This window comes from Chamaea fasciata, unplaced genomic scaffold, assembly GCF_029207755.1.
Source record: "Chamaea fasciata isolate MVZ Bird 193981 ecotype frontalis unplaced genomic scaffold, bChaFas1.0.hap1 SCAF_11, whole genome shotgun sequence".
Taxonomy (NCBI): Eukaryota; Metazoa; Chordata; class Aves; order Passeriformes; family Sylviidae; genus Chamaea; species Chamaea fasciata.
Genome location: NW_027094096.1, coordinates 18,033,528 through 18,046,369, shown reverse-complemented (window position 1 = coordinate 18,046,369; position 12,842 = coordinate 18,033,528). Strand labels below are relative to the sequence as shown.

The 12,842-nt window shown below is 60.4% G+C and overlaps 1 protein-coding gene across 2 annotated transcripts; it reads right to left on the bottom strand.

Moving 5' to 3' along the window:
* Positions 1-208: 208 nt before the first annotated feature.
* VWA5B2 (von Willebrand factor A domain containing 5B2) lies at positions 209-12,180 on the bottom strand. Of its 2 annotated transcripts, none has more exons than XM_066193880.1 (22): positions 12,004-12,180; positions 8,533-8,779; positions 7,972-8,133; positions 7,443-7,656; positions 7,172-7,326; positions 6,608-6,739; positions 6,371-6,495; positions 6,067-6,243; positions 5,880-5,990; positions 5,553-5,755; positions 5,137-5,251; positions 4,876-5,061; positions 4,618-4,777; positions 4,252-4,541; positions 2,925-3,150; positions 2,489-2,836; positions 2,279-2,416; positions 2,083-2,202; positions 1,760-1,837; positions 1,487-1,556; positions 1,144-1,252; positions 209-844 (listed from the first exon to the last, which is right to left on the bottom strand). In XM_066193880.1, exons 2-22 carry the CDS (start codon positions 8,669-8,671, stop codon positions 236-238), a joined length of 3,867 nt encoding a protein of 1,288 aa, XP_066049977.1. In that variant the 5' UTR covers positions 8,672-8,779; positions 12,004-12,180; the 3' UTR covers positions 209-235. The 2 variants fall into 2 exon arrangements, with proteins under 2 accessions (XP_066049977.1, XP_066049976.1); XM_066193879.1 differs by having other exon boundaries at positions 8,533-8,688.
* Between the last annotated feature and the right edge of the window lie 662 nt (positions 12,181-12,842).

Here is a 12,842-nt window from a genome sequence, read left to right as displayed (position 1 = left end):
TTGCCTCAAGGTTTCATTTGCTTTGATGGAGCCCAGGAATCCTTCCAGTACAGTTTTTCCTATCCCCCTGCCTGCTCCCTCCCACCAGAGATGGCTGGGAAGGAGGTGACCCCCTCCTAGGATTCTGGTGAGTCCTGGCATGGCTTGAATGGAGCCAGCAGCTCTCTGCTTGTAACAGAGACACCAGTGCAGGTGGCTTGGAGCCAGGTGTCTTTATTGGCCCCTCGGGCGGCCATCAGACGTTGTTGGGGTTGTAGCACAGCATGTTCAGCTTGATGTTCTCGTCCCAGTGACGCAGCAGCAGGAACAAGTGCCGGGCTGCCCCTTTGAGGCAGCCCACATCCACCCCCTCGGGCAGGTGCTGTGCCTGCAGCCATGCATCCGCCTTGGCTGCCACCAGCTCCCACTCCTCAAAGAACCCAGCGCAGCGATGCTCCAGCCACGCCAAGGCCACCGCCGTGGCCCAGCTGGCACTCTCCAGGTCCTCTGGCCCCACGTCCTGACAGCTCACACTGGCCTCAGAGGGGGCAGCCGAGTGGGGCCCGGTGTCGGACTCGGAGCCGTGCCCACTGTCTGCCTGTGCCCACACGGCTGCGCTGGGCACCTCGGAGCAAGTGCTCCGGGATGGGGGCGAGCTGGGCTGCGGGGCTGTGATGGGCTCCTCACCCTCCTCAGCCCCGGGTCCTGCCTCAGGCATGCTCCTGGCCCCTGGGGACACGGGGCTGAGGCTGGCACGGTGGGAGGCGTAGGGGGAGGCCCGGCGCAGGCGGTCCAGGGGAATCTGCACCACTTCAGAGAAGCTTTCAGTGAGCTGGAATGGCCCCCGGGCTTGCTGCAGCTGCACCTGCAAGGAGGGGAGACAGACGAGTGGGGGGGGCAGGCAGGAGTGCAGACCCACCGCAGCATCAAACACTGGGGGCTGCAGGAGTGTCTCTGGGGCACAGGGACAGTCTAATGCCCCCAAAAAGCCAGCCAAGATCCCCAGAGATGTTTAAGGACACAGCAGGGTTAAGCAGGCATCTACTGGGAGCATCTTCTGCTGCTTGTGCTGCCAGGCATGACCTGGGTGGCTCAGCTGGCCCCCAGCAGGGCAGGTCCCCCCGCTGGGATGGGGACTGGGGGCAGGGAGCAGCAGGTCCTTACCAGCGGGAGGTAGTCGTGGCTCGCGTGGTTGCTGGAGCGCTCGCTTCCTGGGCTGAGGCACTGCGGGCGCAGCACCAGGCTGGGACCCCTGCGCCTGCTCAGGCTAAACCTGTGGGGTCACAGGCAAGGTAACAGGATCGGGAGGGATTCCTGAAAGGCAGCTGGACACCAAACTGCTGCAGGGAAGGGGCTGGAGAGCCAACCCACCCCAACCCCCCCCACTTACGCTGCAGGAGCTGGCAGGGGACATGGGGCCAGCAGCTCCCAAAAAGTGGCACTGTCCCCCTCTCCCCACAACATGCCATTTTTTGGTCCCTTGCATCCCCCCATCCCACAGTGTCACCTGGAGCCTGCGATGCTCTCTGTGGATTTCTGGGAGCCCATGGAGGTGGTGGAGGGGCTGGATGGAGGCCCTGCAAGGGGGAAGAGTTAAGCACAGTGGGAACATGATGCACCCAGAGGTGTGTCCCACTGCCCAGTCCCTGGGAGGGCAGCTCAGCCCATGTGCCCAGGATACTACTGAAGGCACAGTGGCTGTTCCAGCTGTGGCAGGGCATCAAGGGTACCCCATCTCCCACCCTCATCCAGCCCTTTGCCCCCTCCAGCCTGGACACACCGTTGGAATAGTTCTGTTTTTCCCAGCCAAAGGTAGGGGAGGAGATGCTGCCTGGAGACCTGGCAATCTCATCTCGCTCTGCAAAAGAGCAAAATCTTGTGGGACCCTGGGCTCCAGGGACCCTCACGGCTCACAGCTGCTCTCAGGGGCTGCTATACCGTCCTCTCACTCCCCCCTCCCCACTACAGGGCAGGTGCCTCTGTCCAGATACCCACAGCACCCTAGGCAGGACCAGCCCCACACAGCCACCAGCTGAGGGTCTCCAGAGACCCCAGTGCAGATCCCTGGGGAGCATAAGTTGAGATCAAGGTCTAAGTCAGTACCTGCAGTGCCCGGGGCCTCATCCTGCTCCTCTACATCCTGCTGCTGCCCCTGACCCGCTGAGGAGCTCCGGTGGTGCCAGTTCCCTGCTGCAGCAGCTCGTGTCCGGCTGGCTGAGCCAGCTGCAAGGGATGATGCCACCTGAACCCTCTGTCCCCTTGCTGCCCCCTCCTCATCCCACCAGGCCCTCGGCCGTACCTATGCCCCACACCTCGGGGGCTGCGGGCAGGGCTGCCTGTGTGGCACCGTCCACGGGCACCAGGCGGGTGTAGAGGGAAGGCACGTTGCAGGCTTTGCTGGTTTGCACGGCTTTCAGGCGGAACCGGCGGGCGAAACCTGCCCGGAGCAACGCGGTTAGAGCGGGGGGGGGATTCCGGAGCCGCACCGGGGAGATGCACCAGCACCCACCCTGCTCCAGCTTGGCTTCCCGCTGTGCCACGCTCTCATTGTCCCGGACGACGGAGCGCGCTGCCAGACGGTGCAGTGGCTTGTCCCAGGCTTTGGCCACCCGCCGCGGCGGGTCCTCCCTGGCCGGCCCCTCCCGGGGCTGCAGCAGTGACTCCAGCGAGGCCGTCACTTCCCAGGATACCGGCTTGCCGGCTCGCAGCGCGTGGATCACCACCTGGCAGCGCAGGGGCGTGCTGGCATCACGCAGGCTGGGCTGCCCTGGCTCGGGTGCTGCTGGTGAGGCACTGAAGAGGTAGGAGGGCTCCACCAGCATGTCCCAGTCCAGGTGGGTGGGCGAGAGGAGGTTATCTGGGCAACGGCAAAGGTTATCTGGGCTCAGCAAGGCAGGGCACCTGGCTCCATCCCCACTGCCCCTGTCCCCTGAGCCAGCACATACTTGACTCCACTGCACTGGGCTGCATTTGCCGTGGCTGTGGTCCCAGCTCATCCAGCCGCCCCTCCAGGGACTGGTTCCTCTTCTGTGACACCTTTTCCAGGGCCTGGCAGAGCCGATGGGTGTCCAGCTCCCCATGTGGCGTGGAAAAGCTGCGCCCAGCCAGGGCAGCACGTGCCAGTACCTTCTTCTGCCGGGCCAGCTCCTCCGTGCTCAGGGCCGCCGACACCTGAGGTGGGGACAAGGCTGTTGGCAAGCCCAGCACAGAGCCCAGATTGCACTGAGCTGCAATGGGGCACCTGTGCCTCTCCGGCTGCTGGCTGGAGCCTTGGCTGTCGTCAGCCTCAGTGCTCTGCAGGCTGGCACCAGCTGCCTCCCAGGGATGCTGCTCTGGCACCATAGACAAGGGAAGCACCCACACAAGGAGTTTGCAAACATCCCTGGAGACTGACTCAGGCTGATGCTGGAGCTGCCAGGGATTTGTGTGTGTGCAGAAGTCAGGTTAACTGGAATACCCAAGCTGGATGATGTTACAACGGGATGCATTCCCCAGTGCAGAGTGATGTCCCTGCATCGAGATGCTTCCCCTAAAAGCCATGTCAGGGCAGTGGCACCCATGCCACCTCTCGCCTCGGCAGCAGGGATCTGGGAGGATCATTTACTCTGCAGGGAAATCACTTACGCTTGACATTTCAGCAGCAAAGGTCACCAGCTGTGCTGCTGTGTGACAGGAGTGAGTTACCTAAGCGGTGCCATTGGGAAGGAGCGTGTCCTGGTGCTGGGTGACAGCTGGTCTCACCAAGCCATGGGGCCATCGTCACCAGGGCAGCTGCCTTTCCCCATCCCAGTGACCCAGCTGAGTTTTAAACCCAGGTATGAAGCAGCAGGGATGTGACCCATTGCAAATGAAGTGTCTGGCAGTGTTGGCTGAGGGCTGAAGGAGCCAGGCTGAAGCCCAGCCAGCCAGCCCTTCCTCTCCGCCTCAACAGATTTGTTACGTGATGCCAGCCCAGCTATTTTCATTTGGTTTCTGCAGCTTTAAGGCGTCACTGAACTGGCTCAGGAGTCTGTTAGACACTCAGCTGACTGCTGACCAGGGACACTAAGGGACCAGTTGCTTGGTCCCCAGCTGTCCCACTTCAGTAGGGCAAAACCACCCAAGGAACATCCTCATGGCATCCATTGCTGATCCTTGCTAAAAATCCAGGCTACAGCACTCTGCTTCCCAGCCCAGGGGGCAGATGCCTGGGCACAACAGGGCAGTGAGGCTCCAGCCAAGCCATGAACAACCCCCACACCATGAGCCCCTGCACCCCATTGGCATCCTTACCTTGGTGCCAGCTGGGGCAGAGGGCAGCGGGGCAGATTTGGTGGAGGACTCGCAGAGGGACAGGCTCTTCTGGCCCTGCTGAGAGGTGACATCAGCACCAGGAGCTGATGAGCCACCCTCGGGGGCCACATCCCGGGAGCCAGTGGATTCACTGCTGGTGGAGCTGCGGGAGAGCAGCCCCTGGCTGCGGTCAGTGCTGACAGAACAGTGTGTCAGGACATACTGCTCCTGGATGTAGGAGGGCTGGTAAATCCGCTTCCAGATGTCTCCCCCAGAAAGAGGATCAATACCTGCCCAGTGAGCACACACCCTGTCAGCCCATGGCTCCCAGGACTCCCCCCTGCCCCAGCTCTGGACCCCACTCACTCCGCTCTGACACCTCTGTACTTCCAGCAAAAAGCTCCAGGGAGGCATTCCCAGTTCCTGGGTTGCTCTGGGGTGGCTGGTGGCTCTCCCCAGGACTGGGCATTTCCTGCTGGGAGAGAAAGGCTGAACCCCGGGAGATCTGGCGAGCCCCTTCCTGGCCCTAGGAGAGAGAGGACAGCACCATCAGCCCCCCAGCCAAGGGAAGCAGGTGGTAGCACTGGGACTGTGCCACCCTCCCCAGGCCAGTGCCGGCTGTACCAGTGGGCGCGGGTCACCGAAGCGGGCGATGCTGTAGAGGACACAGTAGCTGACGAGGCGGTCACCGGGGTAGAGGGCCGGGAGCTCGGTGGGTGAGAGCAGAGCCTCCATGCTGTCAGGGACGTACCAGTCGATGGTGATGTCGCTGATGGCTGGCTCGATGGCCTTCTTCAGGGACTTGATCAGCTGGGGTGGGGAGTGGAGACAGTGTCAGACACGGCGGTGTCCCCAGTGCCCCCCATGCCCCTGCCTGGCTGTTACCTTGGGCTGCAGCCTCTCGGCCGGGCTCAGGAACTCGGCACGGCCCCGGCTCACCTTGGCCATGGCCTTCAGCAGCCGCCGGCATGCCCGCGGGCCCATGCCAAAGGTGAAGCACCTGCAGGAGAGCCAGGGGATGGAAAGCCATGGATGGAAGGGGAGTGGGAGCTGGAAAAGCCAGTGGTGAGCCCTTTAGCAGGGATGGGCAGGGGTGTCTGGCAGCCAGAGGGCTGACCTGGCTCTGTGCTGGGCTGGGGCACCCCAGGAAGAGCTGAGTCAATGGGCTGAGGGATGCGATGGGTGAAAGACACCCTTGGGGCAAACACGGGTAAGATTTGAGGCGGCACAAGGAGAAATCAGTGGGAACAGCAGGGGGGAATTAGAGCACACCGAGACCTGTCGCAGTGCCCATGCCATACCTGACGGTGCTGGCCTGCCTGCGCACCAGCCGGAGGATCCTGCTTGCATTGCCTACTGCCGCACCGGTGAAGAGGAATAGCTGGCGAGGGTAGCCATGGTGGAGGGGCTGTGCTAGTGCCCAGCCCAGGGCTGCCAGCAGGTTGGGGCCACCAGGGTCTGCCCGCAGTCCGCCGAGGTGCTCGCAGGCACGCCGCAATGTCTCCTGTCAGCACATGGAGCCAGCCTTGCAGTGGTTCCCTGGCTCACCAGCCCCCACCTCAAGTCAAGGAGTTGGGAAGAGGACAAAAGGGGTTAGCGGACATCCAGGATTTGCCTGTGATACTCACATTGCTGCAGAGGCGACTGGATGGGAAGATTGGCTTGATGTCAGCACCAAAGCTGGCGAGGTTGAGCAGTGTTCCTGATGGGAGGCTCTTCAGGGCCACCAGCAAAGCCTCCTGAGGTGACAGCAGGGACCAGCTGCTAAAGGCTGGCCACCCAGGGAGCACCCCTGGACCCATGGCCGTGCCTCACCTTGACCTTGTCAAGGTCAGGGCCACTGATGGTGTCGCTGCGGTCAATGAGGAAGAGGATCTCACGGGTGACACTCTGCAGGTCCCCAGGGACGCCCTCCACAGCCGGGCAGAAGTTCAGCATCAGCACAGGGTTGGGGAAGATATCTTTGTGGAAACGCTTCTGCACAAAAGCCACCTGCGAGCCAGGCAGATCAGAGGCTTTCTCACACCCTCTGGACCACACCAAAGTCTTCCTCACCCACATCTCACCACCTCCCTCTTTCCTCCTCATGGCTGGGGCAGCAGTAGCTATGTCCTGTCACCTGTCTCTCGCCACTGCTGTCCTTCCTGGCAATCCGCACGAAATCCCGGCGGCTCCGGATGTGCGCCTCGTACTCAGGGTATGTCATGGTGCCATCCTCAATCACCAGGTGGGGGCTGTGGGGCTCTGGGGGGCACAGGAGAGTTTCGAGCTACCCTGTGCTGCAAGGGGCTGGGGGATGCTCTGGATGTTTCTGGGGTGATGCCTCAAACCCTCCAAGGGCACCATCTCCCCTCACCACAAGGGTAGAGGATGATCTCCAGGTCCCTGTCATAGCGGTGGGGCTCAGCTAGGGTGACACAGGTGGTGGTGGCAGAACTGGCCCAGGGGTCAGCGTCAGCTCTCAGGGCATGTGATCGGCTCTCCAGCCCTGCAGAGAAGGGAAGGCAGCAGCTAGGTCCCACCCAAACCCCCTCCTCAGCCCCCCACCCATCAGGCCCCACAGCAGTGGCTTGTTCCTGACAGAGCTAACGGGATTGACTGGGCCAGCAGCAAGGAGCACATCCCCACCAACCAACCATCTTCCCCTCCTCACCCATCCTTCCCCCAGTGCATCACATCACCCCAGGGAAGGAGGTTGCTAACCTAGAGCTGCCCAAAGGCACAGGCAAGGTGACTTTGAGGGGTCCCAGCCCCAGGGATGGAATGGGAAAAAAAGGGCTTCTTCACCTGGAGGGAATGCAAGAGGATGCCCAGGAACAGGCCCTCACATCCTCCTAGAAGGGAGGGACCAGGGAATATCACCCACATTTTGAGGAGGTTTTACACAACCAACTGATAACACCGAAGCCACCCCCCCTACCTGCCAGCAAGCAGGGGCCCTTCACCAGCAGCTCGAAGGCGAACTCGTAAGGAAAAGGGTTGTAGGGTCGTCCCCGAAAGACATCCACGCTCTCCACAGGCACCACAGTGGGTGACTGGCTCCGGGCACCTGGCCCCCCAAAACAGCTGGTGGGGCTGCAAGGGGAGAGGGGGTGATGGCTCCTGCCCCCCTCCCTGCTCGCCCAGCACTGGCATCACCCCCCTGGGATTGCAGAGACTGAGGAAGCCATGAAAATCACCATAGGGCCAACCTGTCGTCACACAAGCTTGCCGGCTCGCTCTCGGGGTCGGCGGGGACGTGGGGCGTGAGGATGGGGGGCAGGAGGAGGTGCAGGGCCCCGTCAGGCAGCGTGGGCAGCTCCTGTACGGTGTTCAGGGTTACAGCCAGGCTCTCCGATGGGCACAGTGTGCCAATGACAATGATAAAGGTGGAGCGCTCCACGTCCTCATCCAAGACGAGGTGGCCTGGGCAGGAGAGGGATGAGGGGAGGTCAGCGAGGCATGTGGGGTTGTGGAGGAGGTCATTAGTGGCCCTAATTGCTCCCAAAGGTGACAGCAGAGCACAGGTGTCACAAAGGCTGTGCCAATGATGGCAGAGACCCAGAAGAGGTGGAGGGAGGGGAAAGGAGACATTGAGATCTCCAGCCCCAGCAACCCGCCAGGCACTGGGGTAGCCTGGTAGGGGCTCTCAGCCCCTCATATTCCCCCACACTTCCCCCCTGCCTTCTGAGCCTCCTGGCCAGGAACACCCAACAGCAGCGCCCATGCCACAGCACTTACCGCTGGCACAGCGGTGCAGCCGACCGGGGCTGGGGCTGCACTGGAGGCAGCAGTCCTGCACCCGGTGCCGGTTCTGGAGCTGGAATGTCACCCGCCGGCTGCCCACTGCTGCCTCAAAGCCGGCCACCACCTCCGACTCCTCCAGCGGGTAGATGAAGATGCCTGCAGGCAGAAGAGAGCCCCGAGGCAGATCCCAGCACGGCCGCTGCTGCTGCACGAACAGCCCACGGGAGCCCGCTGAGCCTGTCTGACTCCAGCACGACTGAGACGCACGCAAGCGAGACACAGGAGCAACCCAGAGCCTCGCTAACCCAGAGGGAGGATGAAATCCTCCTGTTCCTCTGTGATGGGAATCTGTTTGCTCAGTCTCCCTCTCCTCCTGCCCACAGTGTGTGACAATGGCCCCACCTCTGCTGGCCTCCATCTTTGCTCCCCAAACTGAGCAAGGTTTGGGGGCCGGGACACAGGTGAGCTGGAGACAGGATGCTCTCCAGCACAGGGGCTTTTAAGGGGATGTGCAGGCAGCCTGGGTCCCTGCTAGACCTGACAGCCCCCGCTTACCTTCCACAGGCTCCTTGTGGGGGTTGGTGTACATGAGGTGAGCAGTGATGCTCAGGGAGTATCCATTGGCACAAGCCTTCACCGTGGAGCTCTTCAGGGGCAGAGCCTCCCAGGACAAGAGGGTGTAGAGGCCTGGCATGGTTCCTCAGTGGGCAGCTGTGAGCAGAGGGAAGGCAGGCACTGGATGCTCAGGGGCAGGGTCTGCTGGAAGGGGCTTCTGCCCACAAGCCATTTTCATCTGCCCAGCCTGCAAGAGGGAGCAGGTCTCCAGCCCTTCCACATCCCAGGCTGCTTTTCAGCATCCACAGAACATGTGGACCTGGACCCAGGTCTCTCTTGGGACCCCAGCCCACCTGCAAAACAGGACTGGAGCCACAGGAACCCACAGAGAGAGCAACAAAATTCCTGTGGGCAGTGGTTATATGCAAGCTTCAAGCCCTGGCAGATAAGCAGGGACTCCTTGACAGAATGGACAATGGCCAACCACATGCAGCCCATCTCTCAACTGCCCCAGAGCAGCTCCAGAGCCTCTCCAGGCCATCTCCTGCACTGGCTGGAAGAGGAGCATCAGCTGCTCGCATCTCCATTCGTCCACAGAGGTTACCAGGGTAATCTGTTTTTAAGAAAATGCCAACCAGAAGGGTGAAAAGCCCACAGTGTAACTAGGACAAAGCAGCGAGCAGTGTTTGCTGGGGGTTTAATAATTAACAACAAGGTCAGTGCTGCATGGAAGAACAGCACAGAGAGGAATGCACTGCAGGGTGGAGCCCGACAAGTGGATGATCATCACCTTCTTTGCCCAGAAATGGATGTGTCTGGGGTCCACGTTTTGGCAGGAAGAGAGGTGGCTGGGGATGCCTTCCAGCCATGGCACCAACCCACTCCACACCTCTCTTCCCCTTGGGAAAAACACCCAGGAGCAGCATCACAAATAATTGTCTGGAGTCAAGGTATCACTCCAACATCAGTCCACCCTGTGCTGTCAAATATTTGTGTAAAATATTCCTGTCAGCCTTAGCCCTGGCTGTGTGGATTTGTGGACAGTGTGCCTGAGGTGTGCTCCAGACGTGGGTCTGCACCTCTGCTCTGCCCCAAGCACCTGTGACCCAGCAGCAGCAAGGCCCCCGCCTCACGCCATGTGCTGGTGCTCCAGCACACAATGTGCCCGGGGCAAGGACAAAGCCAGGTACAAGTGAGCCATCTGGTGCCCCCACTCCAGTGGCCTTCATCCTGGGAAGAGCTCATAAGAGCTTTGGTAATGGGAGGCTTGGGGTGCCCTCGGCATGCAGTCACAGAGTGCCTATCACAGAGCATCCTTGAAAACAGAGCAGGGCTGCACCTTTGGAGGCAGCACCGGGACCAAACTCTCAGCTGGCACAAAGCAGGGAGCCTTGGAGAAGTGCAGAAGTGCATTAGCAACGTGGCTGCATCCCAGGAAAATCAGTCCATTACACCAGAGGAGAGTCATTTATGTGCTCAGCTGGCATTGCAGGGTTATACTGGCAGATCCTGGCCACCCCACCACGCCCCATCATCACCAACCCTCCACCCTCTGTGCAGGATGCTGCACGCACTGCTGGGACCCCCAAACTGTGCTCCCAGCACAGGAGGTGGCACAGGGTCTTTGCACAGCCTGCTGTTCCTCCACACTTGCAGTTCCACAGTTGGGAACATCAATAGCTGGTTCCTGACCACAGCACCCAGATGGGATCTGGAGACCAGGATGCCTCCAACCCAGCCACACTGAGCCATTAAAGATGTATTTCTTCCCAAAGCTGTTTAATTTGTTCCCAAGGCACCCAGTTTAATGCTCAGCAACGTGCCCACTATTTGCCGTGCCACCTGTCGGCCGGGTCACTGCCAGCTTGTTTACCAGGGACTTACTGGAGAAGCCGTCCCGGCTGCTCTTTATCACTTCTCCTTACATTTACCCTCACAGAGTAAACAGGCCCCATCTGGTCCTGCCATGCTTTGTGCTGGCTGCTCTAAGCCCCGTGGTAATGAATAAAACCAGACCTGATTGTCCTCACCCCAGCCTCTTCATCCTCTTTCCCTGGGGCAGCAACTTGACCCCAGATGCCAGTGTGGCATCACCAACAGGTCCCCAGCCCTCTCCTCATCCCCAGCATGATTTCCACTACCTTTACAGCCCTCTCTTCTTCCTCTCCTCCACCTACCGCCTGCAGGAGCTGGTTTAACCAGCAACAACCCCAGTATAAAAGGGCTACAGCAGGCTGGGGGTAGCTCTCTGTGCTGGCAGCTAAAAACCATCTGTGGAGGCGAGAAGGAGTTGACTCTTCCCCAGGTCAGAATAAATCAATGTTTCTCTTCTCGCCTGTGGGCAGGCTGAGTTTTCCAGCAAGGCTGCTGCAGAGAGGCAGGTGCCTGAGCCCAGAGGACCCTCCTTAGCTGCCTGGGGAGTTGTCAGAGTTTCACCTGCTGCAGCAAGAGCTGCCCAAGCCAGGGTTCAGCATAGTCCAGGGGAAGGAAGAGGCCAAACCCGACACAGGCAAACACAGCGGAAATTTCCATTGGTGACAGATACACAGGCAGGTTCAAGAGAAAGGATGGATGGAGAAGAGGCCAAGCTGCAAAAGTGCCTGGAGTGAGGAGCCACTGCTGCCCTGGCTGCTCAACTGTGTTACCCCCTGCTTCCTGGGTCTCCCCTCCCTGCAAGACATCCCATGGGGCACAAAGGCAGGAGAGCAGGATCCATCCCAACTCCTGGAGCATGGAGAAGGCCACGGAGGGAGGAGGTGATGATGCTGTTGCCCTGTACCCATGGGACACACCAATTTGCAGAGCCCAAAGAGGAGTGAAGGGAAAAGGAATTGCTGGATGGGGCAAAAGACTGTCTCCAGCCTGTGGTGCCTTCTGCTTTGTCTGCTGGGGAGTGGGAACAGAGAGCAGAGTCCACTGCACACATGCGTGCAAGCTGGCGCTCACACCCTGATTCCGACACTACACCCAGGACCACCACATCCAGGAGCTGTGCTCCTACTCCTGTGTGCACAGAGCCACTAAAATCCCGGGAAAAACCCTTCCTTGTGTCAGGAATAGGAGTTACTTGCCCCCAATGCACCCTAACACAGGCACCCCCCCCCCCCCCCCCCAAAAGAAAAGTCTCAGCCCCATGGATCTCCCCTGACAAGGGCAAATCCTGGCAGGGCAGCCCCACAGAAGGGTCCCAGTGTCCTCCACCACGGGACAGCTGTGCCATAGGCCAGGGACTCGTTGCTGAAAACCTGGAGCATGTTCCCAGCAGTTACTGGAGCCAGCCCTGTCCAGTCCCTGCTGGATGGTGATTTCAGCACTTTTGTGGCCCTGCTGTCTCATCTCTACCTCTCACCCCTCCTATGACCCAGAGCTGCCCGACAACGGATGCACAACCCTGGGACACTGAGGAATTGCGGGACAGGGTCCCAGGCCACCATGGTCCCTGCCCTGCCTGCCCCTGGCCCTGGTCCTTACCTGGAGGAGGAGGAGGATGAGGATGACACAGAGGCTGCAGGCTCCTTTCAGCACCCGCTGGGTCCCTGCCTTCTGCAGAGCCCTTTTCCCTGGGGATGGGCTTCCCTGTCCCGCTGTCTGGGCGGCTGCGGTACCCGGGGGATGAGCGGTCCTTCCCCGCCTCTCCCTGCTGCAGGCTCCCTCTCTGGCACTGGCTCCTTCACCGCCCTCGCTCCATCCCTCACTCCCTGTGCCAGCAGCAGAGCTCCTCCAAGCCCAGCCTCATTAAAGAGACACACTCCCTATACCGGCACCCTGGGGGGGTGGGGGGATGCTCTCACGGGGAACGCTGGGGGTCTCAGGGGACAGCCTGCACCTTCAGAGAGTGACAGGCACCAGTCAAGAGCAGAGTCCATGGCCATGGGCTGCTCTGTACCCACAGAATAGCAATGTCCAGGCAAACTAGGGTATTGGTGAGACCCCTGGTGATGCTGCAGCAAGAAAAACCATGGGGTTTGTCTGACTGGGACATGTGACCACCCACTGTGTGCCCCCCCCCCAAAAGAGCATGAGACAAAATAGCCCCCATCAACCAGCTGAACTCTCCAGTACAAATCATGCTGGCCACAAGTGTCACAACCAGCTTCACTAGGAAAGGTCTCAGCTGCCCTGAGACCATAACAAAATGATTGGGAGCAGGTAAATGCTCAATATCCACCACAAATCCAGATGCCCTGGGGTACCACGGGGCTTTCCTCATCAGCCTCCACGTGCTACAGTGAAATCACAGCCCTGTGGAGCAGGAAAGAGGGGGGATTCAGGGACAGCCCAGCTTTTGGGTGACAAGCGTGACAACAAGC

Excerpts from the sequence above, each read along its gene's own strand:
- VWA5B2 (XM_066193880.1), bottom strand. The coding sequence starts at position 8,671 with ATGCCAGGCCTCTACACCCTCTTGTCCTGGGAGGCTCTGCCCCTGAAG. Across the intron at positions 5,756-5,879 it reads CCAGTCGCCTCTGCAGCAAT|GAGACATTGCGGCGTGCCTG; the intron begins GTGAGTATCACA and ends ATGTGCTGACAG. Across the intron at positions 1,838-2,082 it reads TGAGGCCCCGGGCACTGCAG|AGCGAGATGAGATTGCCAGG; the intron begins GTACTGACTTAG and ends GCTCTTTTGCAG.